Source organism: Trachypithecus francoisi, unplaced genomic scaffold (assembly GCF_009764315.1).
Source record: "Trachypithecus francoisi isolate TF-2019V2 unplaced genomic scaffold, Tfra_2.0 Lachesis_group5, whole genome shotgun sequence".
NCBI classification, from domain to species: domain Eukaryota; kingdom Metazoa; phylum Chordata; class Mammalia; order Primates; family Cercopithecidae; genus Trachypithecus; species Trachypithecus francoisi.
The window spans coordinates 118,567,448-118,591,848 of NW_022681470.1; the positions used below are offsets into that span (position 1 = coordinate 118,567,448).

Here is a 24,401-nt window from a genome sequence, read left to right on the forward strand (position 1 = left end):
ACATTATTAAAATCATCTAAAACTAGTACAATAGAATAGAATTCTGTGTAGGGATACTTACTAAAAACGGATTAAATAAGATGGAAAGGGCAAATGCAAATTAGATAAACTAGACCTATGTTATAAGTTATTCTAGTTCTAGTAAATATTGTTATTTTGATATTTATTTATTTTGGTTATTTCATTTATTTTCCTAGGGTCCCCCAGGACGTCCTGGCTTACCAGGGGCTGATGGTTTACCTGGTCCTCCTGGTACTATGTTGATGTTACCGGTATGTTCCTTTTCATGTTATAGAAATGACTTGATCTTTTGTCATCTTTTTTCTAAAGATTATTGTTCAACCACATTGAAGAGCAATCAACTAAAAACCATTGTATGAGGTAGAAATACTTGAAATTAAGCAGCATTTGGAAATTCAGAGAAATTTTACAAAACAAAATTCTGATAAGTATCAATCTCTGAATTAAAACTAAGAATTCATTATTTGATTACACTCTTAGCAACAGAGTTTTTAATAGTGTTTCCAATTATGGTTTATCCTGAGTCACATTATTAACATGTTTTTATACGTTATTTAACATAGCATTAATACACTATTTACCATCTATTATCTATGCAGTCATAAGTAATATTTATTTGTAGTGTTATTATTCATTGCTCAAAAATTATTTGCTTTGTTGTAAGATTCCTTTATAAAGTTTTTGCTGCCCTGGTGTTTTGGGGAAAAAAATGTGTATTTTATTTATCAATTTCAATGTCATGAACAAAGTTTCAAGAAATAATTACTTAGAATGAAAAATTGATTCATACTGCATTTTGAGTTAAATGGAGCAAATTTTATAGAGGAATGTTACAGAAGATCTGTTTTGTAACATAAGCACTTAAGAATGGGTGAACAAAATAAATAAATCACAAGGAAAATTTCATGTGTATTAATGGATATTCCAAAAATTTTGACAAACCGAATAGAGATTGAGCTGTAACCATCACTGAACTTGGTATATTTGGAATTTTATACAAATTAATCAATAAAATGGGTAGCATTTGTGCTTAAAAAGTCACAGTGATTTATTCCAGAGGTGTAGAAATTATAGCATTTAAAATTGAAACACAGTTTCTAGTTTCTTCTTCTACAGTGGTAACCTGTAGTGTAAAGAACTTCCATAAGAGATAGAGAGTAAAAACAAAACAAACTAGATCTCATGATTCATTATGGAGTTACTTTGTAATTTTGTAAAATCCCACCATTTCAAGTAGTTTTTATCTAATGATCAAAGCACATAATTCAACATGTTTGACAAAGCTGATTTTGAATTTCTTAATGTTATGTCTTCCAAGTTCCGTTATGGTGGTGATGGTTCCAAAGGACCAACAATCTCTGCTCAGGAAGCTCAGGCTCAAGCTATTCTTCAACAGGCTCGGGTAAGAAAGGATGAACTTGCATTCCCACAAGATGACTGACTCTATGTTAAGTATATATGTGTGTACATATGGAAGATGCTACCATTATTAATAGAATATTTACTTCTGAATAGTATATTGAACTTACTTGGAAAACTACTAAAATTATATTTACTTTTCTAGTAGTAATGTTTATTAATTGAAAATTATAGTTAGGAAGCTGACCCATGCAATATTACCATTATATAATTCTAGCAGTCTCCCACCATAACACACAAGATTTCTATTTTTTTTTTTTCGAAGAGTATTGATATATTTACACCTAGTGCACCTTATCTATCACATCCAGTTTTATTCTGCTAACTCGTAAGTCAATGATTGGTTATAATTAAGAGAATAAAATTTGAAACACATTTGTTCTTAATTTTCTGGATTATCTAAGATATCAAGGGTAACACAGAAAATTAAATTTCTTGGACATCGTATATAAGAAAGGAACCTTCACATTTCTTACCAACCCTAATCTTTATAATCTGTAATGTTTTTAAAATTTCAGTTTATGATTTTTTTTAGTTTAAAGCTTCCACTACTTGTAAACTTGTAAAATATAGAATTACATTTATGGTTTTTATTAGTTTCATTGAAATTAGAATATACACAAGAAAGTCAAAAGGATAGACCAGGGAGGAACTGGAATTCGTATAACATTTTTATTCATAGTATTGTTTTTCTTTTTGAGGAATAAGGAAATAAAGGATTTATGATTGGTATGGATATGGTTACCCACTTTCTAACCAATATAAATCACTTCTGTGATAAAATTTTTATTCATAATGATGATGAATTTATGCATGTGTTAAAATATCTGAAAACATGAGTGAAAATTGTAATTCATCCTCAATATTTGTTTATGTCTTTCCTAAGTCTATTAATCTGAAAATATATCATTATTTGGTTACATCACGTTTAAAGATAATGAAAAATTAAAATATTTGTTTATTAGATTTTGGCATAATGCAAATCTAAAATTATTTAACATAATTTACTAAAGATTTCTACAACTTATTTTATAAAATACATTATTTTGAACAATTTTAAGGTAATTATTTGAACTTAAATATTTTATGAGGTCATTGAATTCCTCATTTTATTAGCCCTCTTCACCTACTTGAAAAATAGGTAGCAAGCATTATAATTCAATTTTTCAGATATTTAATCTCAAGGATTAAGAAGTATATTGTCAAAAATCTCATGGTGAGTCAGTAGTGACTTTGGAGATCCTACTGTTTTCATCTCGTGCACTTTTCTAATATGATTTTGCATTTATTTCTGTTGTGGTATTATTTTTGATATCTTTGTGATAAATCTAAGTGTTTATCTCTTGAGCTCTCTAATATTCCAAAGTAGCACACAATACTAATTTAACATCTATCAAATTTTTATCTTTTGTATTGTATGTGTTCCAGCTTTTCAAGTATGCTAATTTCACATTTCTAATATTCAGTGTAATAATAGTGCATGTAATCAGTTTATTATGCCTATGATTATACAAAATAAAACATTCTTCTCTGTAGCATTATATTTGAGATTTGTTGAAAGGCACATAGTATCATAACACTTCCTGACCAGTTTTGTTTGATAGTGTCTGGCTTTAGTTATCATAATTTTTCCTAAACTATTGCTAAAATAATTTTATCTAAAGTCTCTCAAATTGTGCCTACACATTTAAGAGAAAAAGGCTATGCATTATTCTTGAGTAAATTCAGAATAGTAAATTATCAGATATTAGTTGTTCTAAAATCTAGTTTAACTTTTATTTTTGATTAAATCATAGCAATATATGTTACAAGATTTTATGTTAAAAAGTTTTCAAAATGTCTGATATTTACCTCTTTTGTCATTCTAGAAATTGGCAGTTCTTCAGTAACCCGACACTCTTTCTAGCATGTAGCTATTAAATCTGTGTTGATCATGTGTTACTTAAGGGTAGCTTGTGCATATTCATATTGTACTTTAATTTGCTCTTCCAGGAGAATATTACTGAATTTGATATATTTTGTTTTCTAGATTGCTCTGAGAGGCCCACCTGGCCCAATGGGTCTAACTGGAAGACCAGGTCCTGTGGTAGGTTCCTCCAAGAAAGATAATATATGTCAAAATGTTCAAATTAGCAGTTCCCTGTGCAACTTCTTCCAGGGATTGTGCATATCTCTGGTTGGTGACAGTAGTGTATGTTTTCATGCTTGCTGTTGTTTCCATTTTAAAAAAATCCTTGTCAATTCAGTTTTCAGTACATTTTGATCAAAAGGTCTCATTAAAAAATTTAAATTGAATAAAGAAAAATGTAATTGAGTCATATCCAACTATTAATTTCTTAAACTATAAGTATCATTCATTTGCCTAACATTCAGTTTCTAAAATGATATTTTACATTAAATCCTTGAGACTTAATTTTATATTAAACAAAATGTTTGTTAAAAAAGAAAAATATATTTGAGGCCAGTGAAAATTATGACAAAATCTTCAGACAAGCAAGATACTTTTTTAAACTGCAGGTTGCCTCAGTATTCCACAAGATGCTTCAGATATTAGAGAGAGTATTTTCTGTTGTAGAAACTCTTGGAAATAACAAAGTATTATTTTTTTCTTACTAGCATGATAGCAAGCTAAGATATTTCAAATATTTTTGTCTAAAAAATCTTCAAAGACACTAGAATATACTAATGTTAAGTGGTGTAGCAGTTCACAGGATTCAAACCAGGATTTTCATTAATTTTAGAATAGATGGATAAATAATTTATATTTTAAATATTTGCTTTTTAGTATATTTTTTCTACTGTGCTTTCATATGCTCTCACAGACTTTCAAAATATTTTATGAAAATAAATCTATTTACAGAATGTATTATTATGAAAGTTAAAATCTTATCTGTATTGTACGTACTAGACACTTACAGCAAAACGATTGTATTCAAATTTAAATCAAGTGCTTAGTCTTCTAATTATTTAATCTGTTTTACTGGTTATATTAGGGTGATAGTTTTTCTTCATGTATTTTATTCAAGATTTTATTGTGTAGATTTCCTTATATTTATATTTACCATAATTTAGTCAAAATTTTACACTTATTTTGCAGGAATATACAGTCAATCATATAAGCTCAGGTGGAACATATATTCTGATAATGTTTCATAGAATTTAAATTATATAATTTAACACGTTATTAAATATTTATCATATATTTTATCATACTTTGCCTTTCCAAAATACAATAATATGGCAAATTCTATATCACTTAACAAATGAAATAGAGTTGATTTTCAATTATTTGTTAATGACTCAAATTTACGTAACAGGAAAGTAAGTAGTATATTAGGGTATTATAAAATTGGGGGTCAGAAGAATTAACCTAGGTATTTTATTAAAAATAAAAATTTCTGAGACTCTGAACTTAAGACTCTAAAGTTGTAGATTCAGAATTGGAACCAGCACTGTAACTTTAATACGTGCACCAGATTGATTCCTATGGGCAAACATATTTGAGAAACAGTGCCATATATGATTTAATTTACAAATATCAGGCCGGGCGTGGTGGCTCGTGCCTGTATTCCCAGCACTTTGGGAGGCCAAGGCAAGCGGATCACCTGAGGTTGGGAGTTCGATACCAGCCTGACCAATATGGAGAAACCCTGTCTCTACTAAAAGTAGAAAATTAGCCGGGTGTGGTGGTGCATGCCTGTAATCCCAGCTACTCAGGAGGCTGAGGCAGGAGAATCGCTTGAACCCAGGATGTGGAGGTTGCTGTGCGCTGAGATCGCGTCAGGGGACTCCAGTCTTGGTGACAGAGCTAGACTCCATCTCAAAAAATATATATATAAATAAAAAGAAAAACAAATATCAGTCCTAGGATATCTAAAACTCTATTATCCAAAGAAATTTCATTACTTATCTTGAAAACCACAAGGAAATGGATCCATAGAGGCTAACGGCAGCAATGAGGAGAAACAAGGGAGGCACATTACATTAGCGGTTCTTGTTTTCATTAAAAAACCGTTAAGGGCCAGCCTGTTTTCCATAGCCTGTTGGCAAAGAGAAAATATTGACAACCATATACACATTCTCAATGTCATAGCCCAAATTGATTAATTTTAACTACTTAACTCTTTGGTATGAAAGTTTCAGCTTCCTTAATTATTGAAGGTAGGTATTGAGAGAAAAAAAATCGTATTGTTTCTTTTTACCATTTACTCTATTATACTTTGTTTCAAAACATGCAAATTTGATGTTTGCATCAAAATGTTAACTTGTTAGTCTTCCAAATATCTTTTAACTCTATAGTCTAAAAAAGTATTCACTAGATTAAGATTTAGAAAAGAAAGTTCTATATCAATATTTTGACATTTGTGCATTTTTCCTATGAAAAATTATTTTAACCACTTGTTTACATCCAGTTGCCTTTATAGACAAATGGAGGACTGTATCATAAAACATGCAGGAAGTGCAGAAAATTTTTTTCCCTATTATTTTATTGTCAATGACTGTGTGACATTTTTTAGAATAAGTGTTGGAGCAAAATAATTATAATCTGTTGAGTAGGTAGTGCTTATGTAGAGAGAATGTAATACAGTCAATTAATTAAAAATAGTCTGTTCTATAATTGCATTCAATTCAGTGATTAATAATAATCTGACTTAATGTGGAACCCCAGTTTTTCTCTTGCAGAAGTTTGTTTGCAATAATTCTTTGTTAGAAGCTTGAAAGTCATTATTCTTTTAATTTTAAAGATTAGAAAATTCATGTTACTTGACTTTTTGTATTTCGTAGACATCATGTTAATACTTCTTTTACTTTGGAGTCACCAGGAGGCTATAGATTGCTGACATGTTCAGATTTAGCATAATTTTAATCTTTGTCATACTTTATACAATGTGGTATTTAATGGAATGTGTATGGATTTAAATAAATTAGAATCTTTTAGAACACACAGTGTTTCAGCATGAAGTGACTATAATCACCATGTTTATTTTTAATGTTCTGAAGTTTTTTGGGGATATGTGTTACCTAGTGTTTAATTTTAAAACTCACAACTTGTTTATAAAGCAATTTTATGGTTTGTTTATTTATTTTAGTTTATGTGCCAGGTTGTTGTTGCACCTTTTTATTTTTTATTTATTTTTATTTATTTATTTTGAGATGAAGTTTCACTCTTGTCACCTAGGCTGGGATGCGGTGGTGCGATCTTGGCTCTCTGCAAGTTCTGCCTCCCCGTTTCAAGCGATTCTCCTGCCTCAGCCTCCTGAGTAGCTAGGATTATGGGCGCCTGATGCCATGTCCACCTAAATTTTGTACTTTTAGTAAAGATAGAGTTTCGCTATGTTTGCCAGGCTGGTCTTGACCTCCTGACATCAGGTGATCCACCTACCTTGGCCTCCCAAAGTTCTGGGATTACAGGCGTGAGCCACCATGTCTGGTCACCTTAATTATGTAAATGCATTTAAGATATATTTGTTATACAGACTTATTCTCATTGGAAAAAACAAACCAACCTGGGAAAAATGTGTTAACACTATTTCAGGGCAATTATAATAGTATCAATAACATCAGGTTCTTGCCATTTTATTATTATACAATTTAGAGTCTAAAAATTATCTGCATATAAAAGCAGTAACATTTTGTCAATGTTAATCCTTATAGTATAAATGGATTAAATGTGTATCTGATTTGGTAATAATGGGTTACTCTACTACTGCATCACAGAGTACTGATAAATAATGCTTTGTGTATCATCCTATGAGTTCTTATAGTGCACACACAAAAGACAATTTCAATGTGATTTCATGAGGTTAGCTTCTGTGCAGTGCTACATAAAATATAGACCTTTATTGCTCACAAATTGGAATGTAATCAATACATTGAGAAGAGATATACTTCAATGCAAGTGCTGGAGAATTTTACTGTGTTAATAAGATAATGCTAATATGATTAAATATATTTTGAATAATGTTTAATTATTTCAGGTGCAATTGGCAGGATAAAGGTACTTACGAAATTGCTAAATTAAGTGAAATATCTTCACTTTTTTCTATAGGGGGGGCCTGGTTCAGCTGGGGCCAAAGGTGAGAGTGGCGATCCAGGTCCTCAGGTGAGAAATCAAAATTTGTCTTTTTATTCTTGACTGGCTTCTTTGATACAGCATAATTCCTTTGAGAATGCATCAATAGTTCATTCTTTGTTGTTGTTGTTGTTGTTCCTGTGTAGTATTCTATTAAGGTATGAGAGTTTATTTTGAAATTTAAAAATTCAGAGAAAACTGATTACGATACTTGGGTGATTCAAGATATAGTAGCCTTCTCTGTTATGTTTGGTTAACTTTGCCATTAAAAGGATGGAAAATGTTTGCAGCTTAACTGGGAATCGTGTAAAAACACTGATATTAGACTATATGAAAAGGTAAGGAGTCCATTCTTTCCCAAAGTTTGTGAACTTTTTGCTCAATATTTTCTTTTTATAAAATAGATGAATCTGAAAACATACCGCAGTAATTGTTTTGGATTTTGGTTTTCCTCGATTCCTTTAATCCAAAAAGAGAAATGTATTATCAAAGGAAGAATTATTTTCATTAAAAACTAAAAAGTAATTTGTACTGTTATTGTTGGCTCATGCCTTCAGACTGGAGTTCAGAGTACAGTGTTCTCATTACAAAGCTACATACTCTTCAACCTGTAGACCATCTTTTTTTTTTTTTTTTTTTTTTTTTCAAGACAGAGTCTTGCTCTGCTCTGTTGCCCAGGCTGCAGTGTGCAGTGGCATGATCTTGGCTCACTGCAACCTTCGCCTCCTGGGTTCAAAGGATCCTCCTACTTTAGCCTCCCAAGTAGCTGGGACTACAGTCATGTGTCACCATGCCCGGCAAATTTTTTGTATTTTTTCTAGAGTTGGGGTTTCACCATGTTGCCCAGTCTGGTCTCAAACTCCTGAGCTCAAGCAATCTGCCCTCCTGGGCCTCCCAGAGTGCTCGTATTACAGGAATGATTCACCATGCCGGGCCTTTAGACAGTCTTAATTTTTTATTTCTAGAATGAACATTTCACAGTGATTATAAAAATTATTTAAATTTTAAAATGTGGGTTTCATTATTTTCTACCATGTTTATTATATGCATATTATTTTAATTAACTTTAAATATTATATGTAGTTAGTTAAATATGAAGGCCTATGTAATATTTGTAGTGGAACTACATTTGACCTATTATTAGCTGTATAATTTCACTTTAAAACATATATATCGATCCCCATGAAAAGTATATATTGACACATTATGGTATACTGCTACTGAAGAAAAAGATAATGAGAATTTTAAACCTTTAATCTGATATAGTATAGCGCCAGTCAATAATTTGCTTCAGGGATTGCCAAATTGTCCTCCAAATTTTTGTAGCTGATTGAAAGAGAGGTGTAACCAGGCACTGTGCTGAATTTTAGAAGTATAGTGGGGAAAACTGATTAAAGACTTTAGCTGTTCACAATCTAAATGGGAGATTCAAACATGAGAAAAGACCATGATAATCCAACATTATAAGTGCAATAAAAGGAGAAATATCTAGTAAAGAACATACAACAAATGAGAGAAAGGTGAAAGAAAGGGCATTGGTAAGAGAAGAGAAATGGAATGGGTAGTTCAGAGTGTGTTCCATCAAGGGAAATGTAAAACTCCAAGGTTTTGGGAATAAAATGTGTAATTATTTCTTTTATTTAAATGTAACCTCATGTCTACATATATAGTTAATAAGTGGTATTTTTTTGGTAAGAAGCCATTTAGAAAAAATAGGTATTTATTTGATAGAAACCTTTTGTCTTCTGCTTTATTTGAACTTTTATGTGGAAATCATTTTCTTGTGTTTGAATGATTAAGTTAAAGCTAAGAGGATACAAGTTTCTGACACCATCTCTCTTGATGCTATTGAGTTTGTTGATCAAGAATTCTATAATGTGGTTTAATTATGATGTTTTGATATAGGGCCCTCGAGGCGTCCAGGGTCCCCCTGGTCCAACAGGAAAACCTGGAAAAAGGGTATGGCTTATTTTCATTGTGCATTTTGAAGGCATCTGCCATGATCATTAGATTTATTTATTTATTCATTTATTCATTTATTTATTCATTTATATTTATTTTACTTACCTGCTAGTAATAAGAGTCACTTTGCTTAATCATGCTGTTGGCATTATCAGGGTCGTCCAGGTGCAGATGGAGGAAGAGGAATGCCAGGAGAACCTGGGGCAAAGGTCTGGAGCTCACATATTTTTATATTCACATCCTGTGTGTCAGTTCACCACATAAAATTTTATATTTAAAAATCCATTTTCTGAATCTGAGGGAATATTTCACATTTAATGGAAAGACTGGAATTGTGATGATGATGATGATGATGATGATGATGATGGTGGTTTTACAGGGAGATCGAGGGTTTGATGGACTTCCAGGTCTGCCAGGTGACAAAGGTCACAGGGTAAGATACATCTATTCCTTTTTTTTCCCAGAGAATGTTATGAAATATTTTATAATTGATAACAATTTGGGAAATCAGAAAAAGAAGAAAAATTAATTTTAACATTTGTGAATCGACTTAATAATAATGTAATAGATACTAGGAGGAAAATAGGTAAAATACACATGTGGTATCAGTGTAAGTTCTTTGAATATTTTTAGACATTATAATATTTCTTTTTTGCAAACATAAATTGAATCAGGATGTTTATATACATGTACCTGGAAAATATAAACAGAAGAGCAATGTGGACATTTAATTTTACCTCTAATTTTTAAATAATTTTCTCAACTTTTTCATTACTTTTTGTCTGTGGACATATACTTAGAAGAAGACATCTGTAGGTAGTTTGTCATTAACACAGTAATATACTAGGCACTATGTTATTTTTTGGTGATGATAAAAGCTTTCAGTACAAGTCAAGAACTTGTAATTTGTGAAGGCTAAAGAAACCATGATCCTGAACAGTATTTCAGCAGATAATTTTAGTAGGAAATTATGAAGACTGTCTCTCAAAAATAGATCAGCTTTAGATCTTCATATCTTTCTTTACCAGCATTAATAATGAGGCTAAGATAAGTTGTAAGAAAATTGGAGAAGAAAAATATAGTGAAAGAAAAGAAAACCCTATGAATGTCTGACAGAACATATAGTGTGTGTCTAACATCTTAAGATCAAGATCTACTTTTATCCATTTTAAAAAATACCAAATTTCTTTCATCCCCTGAGTTATGCAGGTTTAATATAAATTATTTAGAAGTAGAAAATATTTAAGTCAAAGTCACCAAAGTATATCCATATTTAATACAATCATCAGCAAAATAAGTTTCTAAATAATTTATCTCAAAGTAATTAAATGTCTGGAAACTAAGATACTTATTTTTACATAAAACTTTTGTATTGAAAATTAAGAGAACAATATTATAATTATAAAATATTATTAGCATACTAACATGTAAAGCCAGTTAAAGTTGTTAAATTATGATTTATCTGCAAAATGTTTTGAGGACGGTAAATAAAGCATATGTTTTCCCTGTCAAATGTCCTGTTTTATTTGGTTTGGATAGTTACCTGATAGACTGGTAAACATTCTACTTATTTCCATATGCTAATCATATTTGTATTGATTTAACAGGGTGAACGAGGTCCGCAAGGACCTCCAGGTCCTCCTGGTGATGATGGAATGAGGGTACATTAATACTTATTTTCATTTCTTTAAGAAATATTTAAAATTAAAACATAATAAAACAAAATCATGTTGAAATGATACATTGTCTAAATGTTCTATACTCTCATTTATTTCGTCAATGACAGGGAGAAGATGGAGAAATTGGACCAAGAGGTCTTCCAGGTGAAGCTGTAAGCAACTTACTTTTTATTTTTAAGTAATATCTGTATTTTTTAGGACTAGTGGCTGGTGTTACACATATAAAAACAACGATAAACTCAGATAAATATTGCAGTCTTAGCTAAGCTAACCAGATAATTGCCATGTGAAAAAAATGAAAAAGGATATATAGAGGTCTTCTTTTGTTACAGAGAAAATCTTAGACGATTGAGGGAAAAATCTGTGGAATGTAACATATTTCCAGCCAAAAATGTGACCTTACCTAGTTTTTGTTGCTGTTTCTTTATTTTGTTTTTTGTCCTGTCATCAGTAGCTCCAAAATTTATGTACTGAGAAGAAATGAATCCTATTACCAGAAAAAAAAAAAATAGTATGTCACTTGGAATATACCAGACATATGGATTATATCACTTTTCTCCATCAAATATTACAAATGAGGAAACTGATCTGGGAATGTTTACTTGAAGCTAGCTAACAAAAAAACTAAACTAGAAATAGGCTTCCTAATTTTGGTTTTAAATTCCTACATTCTACCTTGTGCCACATTTTAGATCCTTGTCAAGTAAATTCAAGCAAATGGGGGAGAAATTAGATTATTTTATTGACTTTTCTAAAGAAGGAAAAGAAGGTGAGCAGATGCAGGAGGGGTAAAAAGAAGAGAAGGAGAAATCAAGTGTAAATAAAAATAATTTACGGAACCTCTCAAAAATAGTTTCTGTAATCTGCATATATAGTTACACAGCTGGTCATTTTCTTTTCTCAGTGAATGCTATCTTAAGAAGAAATTTACCTAAATGTACAATAAATGAGAATCAGGACTCTTCTATTTGTATAGTACATCTGATTGAATAATAATGTTGAATGTTGTAATTGAAATCAAAAAATGACACAAAAGTGTCATATTGAAAATATTAAACTATTTCATATTTCAAAAATTCCCCAAGTGATTCCTATGTAAATTTATTGAATCAAAGAAACACAGTTTCTGTACTAAAAACTGTTATTTATTCTGGCTTTTGGATCAGTATAAACACTAGATATTTACATTATGGACATCACTTTCAGTGTGTTAATAAAAGATGTCCAGATATTTTTACTCTAAAAATAACCTAGGATTTCTTCATTGGAAGAGACATGTTTTTAGGACATTTTTTTTAAAAGGTGTGCTTTTTTCTTTTTCTCCTAGGGCCCACGAGGTTTGCTGGGTCCAAGGGGAACTCCAGGAGCTCCAGGGCAGCCTGTATGTACTGCTGGAAACATTGAAGATTTTCTAGGGAAAGCTTGTTGCCAACCTTTGAGAGGCCATAAAAGCCCTCAGTAAAGAGCCAAGAGTTTATTGCCTTGTTGTATTTGAAGATCTACATTCCCTTTTTTCCTTCTATCTTCCTTTTGATTATCTTACTGTTTTCATGATACATCCCCAGCATGTAGAGGAAAATGTTGGTAGATTGTCTCCAATGTGGACATGGAAAAGAAAGTATAGGTCTTGTCTCTTCTTTATTTACATTAAATCCTAAAATGATTTGTAGTCGCTTAGGGTAGTGAGTATCATGCTATTAGATTATTCTTTTTGATTTTCTATTTTAGCATCAAAACATAAAAGCAACCATGCATACTTTTTCTTCGTTGCAGGGTATGGCAGGTGTAGATGGCCCCCCAGGACCAAAAGGGAACATGGTATGTATGTAGCAAATAGTGATAAAATAACCCATCTTTGAATATAACCACTAAGAAGTCATTTTTGTTGCTAAATCTAAAATATAAAGATTTCTTATATTTTGCTAAGTATATTAGATACATTAATATTTTACAATATTTTCCAGAATCTCTTGAGGGAAAACTGTTTAGAGGTGGGTGGAGGAATTTTCCAATTAAGAAGAAAAAAATCTATTGTGTAAAATAGCCCATTAAAGACTTTTTATATTTTCCTCTGGCAGGGTCCCCAAGGGGAGCCTGGGCCTCCAGGTCAACAAGGGAATCCAGGACCTCAGGTAAGTCTAAGCCATTGCAGCTCCTTTGAAATAATGGGGGTGGAGATGCTATCTTTGCATAAGAAAATTGACAGCCTCACAATTTTCTGTGTAGGCCTAGCAATATTTAAAATGTGAATGTAGGAAAATACATCCTTTTTTTTTTTTTAAAAGTTGAGCAAACTTGCGGAAGCCCCTCTCTTCCCAAGGAAAAATGAGTCATTCAATGTTTAGGGAATGCCAGGACTAATAGCCACCTGCAGGAGAGTTCTGAATAGGATCACATTATAGTCCCTTTGCAAAAAGAGTAGCTTGTGTAAAACTCCTCATCATGTTCTAAAATTCTTTGGGGTGTATAGGAATATATGCAGATTCTTATAACTCACTCTATGTACTGTAGTGAGCTAATAATTTGCTGTTTTAAAAGTGTGTTACTGTGATTTGACTTCTGATATATGAAATACATTTTTTAAAAATAGGGTCTTCCTGGTCCACAAGGTCCAATTGGTCCTCCTGGTGAAAAAGTAAGTTAATCTGTTGTTCTAGTAAAGCCTAGTGAACATGTTTGCTTTAGCAATCTTAGGCAGGTGTAAGGTCTGCCTTCTGTTTGTGTTAAGATATCTAGATCGCTCAGCACATAAGGAATTAATCTGGAGTTGACATGGAAATACAGTGTGGGGAGAATTCATTTATATGTTCTTAAACTGTGAATGATAAAACTTCAGTTACCATTTAAACAGCTTCTAAATGTGACGTTCTCAGCTATATTAATTTCAGGAACATACTGGTACGAGTGAATATTTTCTCTTTATTTTAGGTCTCCTTTTCTTTCTCATTATTTTCCAGAAAAGTAACTAAGTTTGCTTGTGACAAAAGATTTGTAGGAAGATATAATGAAGGGAAAATTGTGAAGTTGTCATTGCCATCATATCTCATATATGAATGGCAAATGATGGTCTTGTTAATAACTCAATGTCTGGATCAAAACAAGAATAAGTCTTTAATTAAACACATGTCTTTTTCCCTGATATCCACTGTGAGAGTCCTTGAGTAATATTTTGTTCCCTGTAGTCATAGCACATTGCTAGCTGGCTCTTTTCCAACACCTTTTTTCTTTCATTATTTTTGTTGATTTCTACAAACATAACAATTTTTTTAAAAAAAAAAACTAACAGCTTTATTGAGGTATAATTTGCATACTATAAATATTCACTTGTTTTAAGTGCACAAGTGAATGATTTTTACTAAATTTACAGTTGTGCTGCAATCTAACTTTCAGAATACTGATACCACTCCAGAAATAATCCTTGTATTAATTTGCAGTCTGTGTTTCCACCCCCTCAGACCTAGTCAACAATTAATTTGCTTTCTATCTCTATAGATTTGAGTTTTCTGAATATTTCATATGAATGAAACTTATGAATAAATTTAATATATTATTTAATCATATGAATGCATATGTGACCTTTATGTCTGACTTCTTTCATTTTAGGTTCATCCATGCCATAGTACTTTTTTTTTTTTTTTTTGAGACGGAGTCTCCCTCTGTCGCCCAGGCTGGAGTGCAGTGGCCGGATCTCAGCTCACTGCAAGCTCCGCCTCCCGGGTTCACGCCATTCTCCTGCCTCAGCCTCCTGAGTAGCTGGGACTACAGGCGCCCGCCACCGCACCCGGCTATTTTTTTGTATTTTTAGTAGAGACAGGGTTTCACCGTGTTCTCGATCTCCTGACCTTGTGATCCGCCCGCCTCGGCCTCCCAAAGTGCTGGGATTACAGGCGTGAGCCACCGCGCCCGGCCTATGCCGTAGTACTTTTATTAGTACTTTGCTCATTATTTATTAGTACTTTGCTCCTTATTTTGTTCTCATAGTATTCCATTGATTGGCTATACCAGGTTCTGTTTACTTTTATTTGACAGTTGATAGAATACATGTAGTTTATACTTTTTTGCTATTATCCATACCACTGCTGTAGTGAATAATTGCATACAAGTCTTTGTATCGATGTGTTTTCATTTCTTTGGGGTATATACTTAGAAGTAGAATTCCTCGGTTATGGTAAACTTACGTTTAATGTTTTGAGAATTCCACTCTTTTCTATATTGATTGTACCATTTTTCCTTCCAAGCAAAGATGTATGAGGATAGTAATTTCTCCACATTCTCACTCATGCTTGTTATTGTCTGTCTTCTTGATTATGATCATTCTTGTTGGTGTGAAATGGTATCTCATTGTGGTTGTAATTTGTGTTTCCCTGATCACTACTTTAGTTGAACATCTTTTCCTATGCTTAGCAACCATTTCTATCACATCTTTGATAAAATATCTATTAAACTCTTTTGGTTAATATTCTAATTGGATTATTTATCTAAATATTGAGTTGTGAGAGCAAACATCAGATTTAAGTAGTTTTGAAAGTACTTTTTTCTGTGGATGCTTTAGACATAGATGCAGAGCACTATTGGAAAATGTCCTACGAGTTATGTTAGGTTCTAAAGGTTATTTTTAATATTTAGATCAGGGATTTTAATCTGGGTCACTCATATTTTAGATTAGCACATTATAAATATGTTTGTTTTACATTGCACTTGACACCTGCACCTGTTAAATTTCTACCATGATTTTATCATGTATGTACTAGATTGTTAAGAGGAATTTGCTCTTAGGAAAAGTTGTTATATCTGAATTCCCTGTGCCAAGCCAGATAAAATATAGAATCTGGTTTACTGCATTTCTGGTGGTAAGAAAAGAGCTGTCTTACGTGCATACTGCTTCTGCCTCTGATCTGAAGCCAGTAGATTCAAAACCAATCTCTTACCATCAAAAGGAGAAAGATACTCAAGAATATGAGGAAAACACTTTTTAATGATAATACATCTATAATATAAATGTTTTATTACATCTATATTAAAAAGTAGAAATTATTATTTTTAATTTTTTATTATTTTATTTATTTATTTGTTTTTTGAGACGCTGTCTCGCTCTGTCGCCCAGGCTAGAGTGCAGTGGCCGGATCTCAGCTCACTGCAAGCTCCGCCTCCCAGGTTCACGCCATTCTCCTGCCTCAGCCTCCCGAGTAGCTGGGACTATAGGCGCCCGCCACCTCACCTGGCTAGTTTTTTGTATTTTTTACTAGAGACGGGGTTTCACCGTGTTAGCCAGGATGGTCTCAATCTCCTGACCTAGTGATCTGCCCGTCTTGGCCTCCCAAAGTGCTGGGATTACAGGCTTGAGCCACTGCGCCCGGCCTACTTTTATTTTTAATGATAGCTATGATTTATTTATTCTGGCTGAGGAGTCTTGTCTCTGAAAATTTGGTAAATAGTAATGTTTTAATTGTATCATGGTATAATTTAACATTTTAATGTAATTTAGCTAATGTCATATATTTTTACTATCCTAGAACAGTGTTTTTTGCTAACTTCTTATAGCCTGGCTTTTATTTTTGGTAAAAATATTTCATAAAATTTAAGTTAATTAACTAAAATAGATATTATATTGTTTTTTTCTGATATTTTTGATAAATATACCAAATACATCCTGTGATAAATTGTGATTTCTCCTAAATATTTCCTGTGATTTAATTTCTGAGTTTACTCATATATTAATTGCTCAGTAGCAACTGATGTTACATGACTGTCTTGAGTCCAGTATAAAATAACAGGACACAAAATAAATATTAAAGGGAGGAATTTTTAAGACATGGATGGGAACCTAAGTTCATCCAGATTGCAATGCTGCCACGTATTAGCATCGGCTAATTTACCTAAACTCTTTTTTTTTTTTTTTTGAGACGGAGTCTTGCTCTGCCGCCCAGGCTGGAGTGCAGTGGCCGGATCTCAGCTCACTGCAAGCTCTGCCTCCCGGGTTTACGCCATTCTCCTGCCTCAGCCTCCCGAGTAGCTGGGACTACAGGCGCCCGCCTCGTCGCCCGGCTAGTTTTTTTGTATTTTTTAGTAGAGACGGGGTTTCACCGTAGTAGCCAGGATGGTCTCGATCTCCTGACCTCGTGATCCGCCCGTCTCGGCCTCCCAAAGTGCTGGGATTACAGGCTTGAGCCACCGCGCCCGGCTAATTTACCTAAACTCTTAATCGATACTAGTTCTCGCAATTCTTTGAGAATGTGGATAATGAACATAAATTGCCTAACATGGTACATTGAAACATTCAATAAACTTTAACTACTTTATTAAAATCTAAATATGTTACATTCTTTTAACTTTTTTTTCCCCACCCCTTCAGGGAAACAGCAAACAGTAAACAAAGCAGACAAGATATTCTGCTATCATGGAACTTCCATTCTGAAAGAGATCTCTTCATTTTAGTTTGTTTAAATAACAATCTTCTAGTGCAAGAGTTTTAATATATCTTGCCTATTATTTATTTATTGTATTATTATTATCATTATTTTTTGAGATGGAGTCTTGCTCTGCCACCCAGGCTGGAGTGCAGTGGAGCCATCTCCACTCACTGCAACCTCTGCCTCCCAGATTCAAGCAATCCTTCTGCCTCAGCCTCCCTAGTAGCTGGGATTACAGGCGTGCACCACCAGGCCCTGCTAATTATTGTATTTTTAGTAGAGATGGAGTTTCAACATGTTGCCTAGACTGATCTCAAATTCCTGGCCTCAAGTGATCAGCCCACCTAGGCCTCCCAAAGTGCTGAGATGACAGGCGTGAGCCGCCACCGCACCCGGTCTCTTGTCTATTCTCAAATATATAGCAACATAAAAATTCCGTGCAATATTTATTACCCAAAAGGTTATTGTCATAAAAATACCACATTTGCTGATAATAATAATTAATGAAATAATTGTTTATAGACTACATTTCGCTTTGAAGAAATAAAACCACTGCCTTGAGAGTGAAAGGTAATTTAAATGACAGGCAAAATGAGAGTAAAAATTTTGTGTTTTATGATACTTATTACATGGTGTTAAATTGCTTGATTGAATATGACTTTTGTAGACTGGTGAAGAAGGTTGAAACATTCAAGTCCTTTAAATGAGGTGTAATTACTTTTGGTTAAAAAATCTTAATTTTTCAATTTAAAGGTTACTTTTAATTCATTTTTGTCTTATACTGATTTGGTTGAAACTTTCTTGTAAAACTGCAATGTCAGGCAATATGAATACAATGATTATACTTTACTCCCTGAGAATGAAAAAAGCCCAAAAATATGTCCAGCATTTAGGCTTGCTGATATGTCCTTGACCTTCCCATTGATTCTGAATCCTGGACAATGACTTGATGTGTCAATAATAATGACCTGGGCTCTGGGAGCTTGATAAATTTAATATTCTTAGAAGAATGTCTACTTTTCTCCCAAGAAAAGGTCTGATTCCCAAGAAAAGATACTGTCCCTACCAAGAAAAGGTAGTGATTCTTATCATGTTCCAAACTTAGAAATGGTCATGTTCAATGTGATTTGAAACTCTGTGTGGTTAAACAGGGATTAATCTGTTGAACTGTTACTTTATTATTATCTTGTTGGTTACCTATTAGGATATGTTCTTTTTACATTAAAATAGATTTGCTTTCCTTCATTTCCTATGAATAGTTATCACACCATAACATTGCACAAAATAGTTTTTAATTTTTAAAAATAAAAATGGTGTTTCATCAATGTTACTATGTAATGGTGTTTCATCAATGTTACTATGTAATTTTTTGAATTAGTACTTATTAATATTATTGAGGGAAATAATACAATCTTTACCTCTTTAATGATATGAATCAATATATTTCTGATCTATAATGCTTTCCTTTTTGTTCTCTAAGCTTCGATTTATTGTGGTATTGAACAACTAATTTGTTAATTTAAAAAAGACACATCTAAGATTATAAGCAGGCTAAAACCTAGCATACTTGTGACATGTTACATTTAGTTTTAATTTATCTTTACGTGGCATTTCCTCCAAATAATATATTCAAAAGTTATTTAAATGTTTATTACTTATGGATTGAATCCAGTGACTCAGGCTAAGAATTTCATTAGTAGTATATGTACAAGTTAAAGCTTTTTAAAATTATTTTTTATTTTTTTAATAGTTTTTTTTCTCTATTTGATAAGGGACCACAAGGAAAACCAGGACTTGCTGGACTTCCTGGTGCTGATGGGCCTCCTGTAAGTAACAGCTACCTGGTCATTAAAATTTCTTTACATTATCTTTAAAACTAGATTTTACATGTGTTTTAGAAATGATTATATGAGGTTAGTAATAAAAATAAATTGAGCCAGTATTTAAATATTGATCTCTCTAAAATACCTTTTATCATGTCACTTCTATATTGCAAAATCTTTAATGAGTTCACTGTAGCTTTTGCAGAAACTCATTTGGCACTCTAACCTAGAACCTCCGCAGAATCTTATATATTTTTTTCTTTTTACTTCCTCCTTAACCATTAGCTCCAGGTAAGCAGGTCCACTCACATTTTCTTAGCATAATCTAAATTTTCTATCACCTTATCTTTCACAATTCTGTTCCCTCTCCTAGAAAGCCCTTCCATCCTCTCCTCCTTGTCAAAGTAGCTGTTTCTATGAGTCCAGGTGACGTTACTCACCATTGATAAATGTTCTCTGACATCTTTCATGAAAATACCTCAGCCTACAGGGATTTCTTTCTTTTCTGGAAATATAGCAATATTTATTATTTCCCTTTAAATAGTAATAAATAATGAAATTGTGTAACCTCTACAGTTATTATATTAAAAACGTTTGTTATTTACAGATTTTTTTCCTCTTTAAACTACATATTCAGATTTTTTAGTGCTAGGATATAAGATTTCTCATCCTACCTCTCCTTGCTATGGAGTATAATTGTGATATGGCTATAATTTTTATTTACTGAATCTCAATAGGTTGATTATTAACACTGTTACTATTTATGATCATGCTGTATATTCAGCTGTCTCATCCACATGTCTTAGTGCGCCTTTGAAGGTGCACATATGATCATTCGATTAATTTGCAAAATATAAGGCAATTTAAATACCTTTATATAAGTCTTTGAGGCTGGGGATGAATTACTAATGAACAATATGTATTATTTGATGTCCTTTTGCTAAGCTCTCTCAAATGCATTATGTATTTGAGGAAACTTACATCCATCACATATAAGCTTATTATGTTTACTTCCAAATGCCGTAGTTTCCAATTTATTTAAAGCCATACACACTGATGCAAAAGCGTTCAATGTTTTTGAAACTTAAAGAGTAAGATCTTAGTCGATTTAATAACAAAAGAAATACTTTCATAGTATTATTAACTCTGTTTATATAACATCTTATCAGTGTATGTTTTTGCTAAATATAGGGTCATCCTGGGAAAGAAGGCCAGTCTGGAGAAAAGGGTGCTCTGGTAGGTTACAAAGTATCCATCTAAATGTCCTATTAAAAAATTTCCAAGAGAAAATGCCTTAATTTGGTCATCTCATATATATAAATTATGTTCATATAGTTATTTTGGGTATAAAAAAGATATCTTAGACTACTTTTAATTTTATATTAGTAACTTTAGAAATTAGACTATGTTCTGTCCTTTTAACAAATATTCCCATGGCTAGGAATATGTGCACATTCTGCATATGAATTATGTATGGAGTAAATGGTAATAATGTAAAACAATGAAATTGGACAAGAATTACTCAATATTACTGAACTGCATATGTAACCCCAATTTTATTATTATTACTTTCTGGTAACCATTATCTAATAAAATGTTAAATTAAGACCAATGACTATCAAAATATCAAAGTGAAATGTAATATATGCATATTCAATGTTAGTGCTACTTTAGATTACAGTAGCAGGGGTAGGATCATTTGGTTTACATTTGTTTTGAATTCTTTTAAAACAGCATTAACATTTCAGCATTACTGCAGAAATTACAAATTATGATTTATAGAACATTTTATGTAGGTAGACTAGAGAAATAAAACCAGCTGTGGAAGATATATAATTTTGATTATATACTTGATGAAGTGAATGCTACTAATTTATAATTTTCTATTTGAAATTATCAATCTTATTAGTTTTTCAATAACTGTTATAGACTTTCAGTATAGCATGTTTTAAGTTAAAAATCAAATTATTAATTTTTGAATTGTTTACATTATTTTACATGCTTATAAGATTTGCCTTATTAGTCCCTTTCAATATCATATTTTTAGTATGAATATATGATATAATACATTTGGAGTGAATAGTGCTAGTTACATGTATTTTTTTCATCATATCTGATTGTAGAAACAAAGAGTAAACTACCAAAAAATCTTTATCAAATATTAGCAATAGAAAAAACCATATCCTTGTAGATAATTTGGTAAAATTACAGTATGTAAATGAGTAGCACTTTCAATTTATTATACATATAAGTGGTAATTAATGTATTTCAGGGTCCTCCTGGTCCACAAGGTCCTATTGGCTACCCTGGCCCCCGAGGAGTCAAGGTAACTGTTAAATTGTTTTCACATTATACACTTTCAATGTGAAATGTTGTAGTCATTTAATACTTCTAATTTATTCCACAGGGAGCAGATGGTGTCAGAGGTCTCAAGGGATCTAAAGGTGAAAAGGTAAAATGTAATTGTTTAGGTGGTTTTAATTTCTGTATATTATGTTAACATTTAAATTTATTTAACAGATATTTTATTTCTTGAATATATTGAGTGATTACTTACATACTACACAATGCTAGTATAATTTTGTACCCTTTATCTTCACAACTTAAAAACAATGTCTTATATCTTGTGATAAGGGTTAAATACTAGAACAGAAACTAAATTATGTTACATAAGAGAATTAATTCTGCATCTTTTTTTTTTACATGTGCTTAAGTTTTGTAAATCATAGGGTTGGCTTTAGGAATAGATGTACTACAGGATGTTGTCCAGTTAGATGCATAACATATGAGTGTTTATTCCTTTTTTCCCTGCTGAAATCCTCAAAATGTATAAATAAATTCAGCACAAAACAGGAGAGTTAGAAGTACACTAAATCCGTTGGGGAAAGAGGAAGTCTTTCTATGTAATAATACACACAAATCAATAGTGTTAAAAAGAGAGAAATAAAAATTAAAACCAGGCAGAAGTGAATGACATAATGTACCTAAAACTATGAATGAATATAGGATCTTTTATAGGGAATTTATACATAATTGGCTTTTGCTGAAGACCATGACATTCAGGTTTTTTTCAATGATACCTTTAATAGGAGTGCACAGCCCCAAATCCTTCAAAGATTATGATGAAATGCAAAGGGAATGACATTACTCAGTGATAGAGTTTAGCTGTGTGCCCACCCAAATCTCATCCTGAATTCTAATCCAAACTGGAATTCCCACCTGTCTAGGGAGGCACATGGTGGGAGGTGATGAGATCATGGGGGAGGTTTCCCTCATGATATTCTCCTGATAGTGAGTGTGTTCTTAACAAGATCTGGTTGTTTGATAAGTGCCTGGTGCTTCGCCTTTCTCTCATTCTTTTTCTCCTCTATCTCGTGAAGAAGGTACTTGTTTCTTCTTTGCCTTCTACCATGGTCGTAAGTTTTCTGAGACTTTCCCAGCCATGCAGAATTGTAAGTCAATTAAACCTCTTTCCCTTATAAATTAACCAGTATCAGGTAGTATCTTGATAGCAGTGTAAAAGCAGACTAATACACTCAGAATCAGTATTGAATTAATTCTTACTACAATATTTCATACAAAGTTAAAACAACACATCGTTGCATAGTATAAATATTGGTAGGTTTGGTGAATATACATGGATATTAACTATTGCTAATATCATACTCATAACATCATACTCTATTAGACTGTTCTTGCACTGCTATAAAGAAATACCTGAGACTGGGTAATTTATAATAAAAGAGATTTAATTGACTCATGGTTGTGCAGGCTGTACAGGAAGCATAGTGGCATCTGCTTCTAAGAAGTCCTCAAGAAGCTTCCAGTGGAAGGCAAAGAGGGCACCGGCATCCTACATGTTGGGAGCAGGAGCAGGAGGGGGGAAGAAGGTGCCACATGCTTTTAAAGAATCACATCTCCTGAGAATGCACTCACTATCAGAAGGACAGCATCAAGGAGATGGTGCTAAACCATTCATGAGAAATCCACCCCCATGATCAAATCACCCCCAACCAGGTTCCATTTTCCACATGGGGATTACATTTCAACATGAGATTTAGGTGGGTAAATATCCAAATTATATCAAATACTAGTATTTTTTCAAGGATAGTCATTTATTTTCATAGTTACAATATTATCAAAAGGCTTATGTGTAGATTTGGTACCAATAGGAAATGGATAACAAAAAGGAATGGATTTATTATATCCATTATACTTTATCTGAAAAAAGCTACTATTATATACTAAAAGTAAGCAACTATGTTGTCAGATTTATTGTATGAAAAAGGCCGTGCATTTCACATTAGCTTACCTACTTAATGGTAATCTCAGTTCATTCTGATCACCTAGATGAACTTTGGAGTACCAGTTGGCTCTCCCTATGGGTTCTGCACCCATGGATTCAATAAACCACAGATCAAGGATACTTGAAAAACAAAAAATTAAATTAAAAAGTACAATGTGACTGGGCACAGTGGCACATGCCTGTAATTCCAACACGTTGGGAGGCCAAGGCAGGAGAATTATTTAAGTCCAGTAGTTCAAAACCAGCCTGGGCAAAATAGTGAGACCTCATCTCTATAAAACATTTTTTAAATTATCCAGGTACTGTGGCATGCACCTGTGGTCCCAGCTACTTGGGAGGCTGAGGAGGGAGAGTTGCTTGAGCTCAGGAGGTCAAGGCTGCAACAAGCCATGATTAAGCTACTGTACTCCAGCCAGAATGACGGACTGAGACCCTGTCAAAAATATACGGAGTAACAATATACAATAATACAAATTAAAAAAACAATATAGCAACTATTTATGTAGCATTTAAATTTTGTTAGGTATTATAAGTAATCTAGAGGTGGTTTAAAGTATAAAGGAGGAGGATGTGAGTAGGCTGTAAATAAATACTCTAGCATTCTATTTCAGAAACTGGAACATCCACAGATTTTGATATAGGAAGTTGGGTTAGGGTCCGGGAATCAATCACCCTTAGATACCAAGAGAAGACTGTATAGTGTCTTAC

The 24,401-nt window shown here is 32.6% G+C and overlaps 1 protein-coding gene across 2 annotated transcripts in view; it reads left to right on the top strand.

Annotated features, from left to right (window-relative positions):
• The window catches only part of COL11A1 (collagen type XI alpha 1 chain), a 220,085-nt gene that overhangs the window by 86,370 nt on the left and 109,314 nt on the right, over positions 1-24,401 (top strand). For both annotated transcript variants that reach the window (XM_033197012.1, XM_033197010.1), the window contains exons 12-28: positions 198-272; positions 1,340-1,423; positions 3,470-3,526; positions 7,490-7,543; positions 9,419-9,472; positions 9,631-9,684; positions 9,855-9,908; positions 11,083-11,136; positions 11,262-11,306; positions 12,482-12,535; positions 12,928-12,972; positions 13,233-13,286; positions 13,745-13,789; positions 19,337-19,390; positions 20,579-20,623; positions 21,660-21,713; positions 21,795-21,839. In XM_033197012.1, coding sequence (XP_033052903.1) covers positions 198-272; positions 1,340-1,423; positions 3,470-3,526; positions 7,490-7,543; positions 9,419-9,472; positions 9,631-9,684; positions 9,855-9,908; positions 11,083-11,136; positions 11,262-11,306; positions 12,482-12,535; positions 12,928-12,972; positions 13,233-13,286; positions 13,745-13,789; positions 19,337-19,390; positions 20,579-20,623; positions 21,660-21,713; positions 21,795-21,839 — 927 coding nt within the window. The remainder of the gene's footprint in view (positions 1-197; positions 273-1,339; positions 1,424-3,469; positions 3,527-7,489; positions 7,544-9,418; positions 9,473-9,630; positions 9,685-9,854; positions 9,909-11,082; positions 11,137-11,261; positions 11,307-12,481; positions 12,536-12,927; positions 12,973-13,232; positions 13,287-13,744; positions 13,790-19,336; positions 19,391-20,578; positions 20,624-21,659; positions 21,714-21,794; positions 21,840-24,401) is intronic.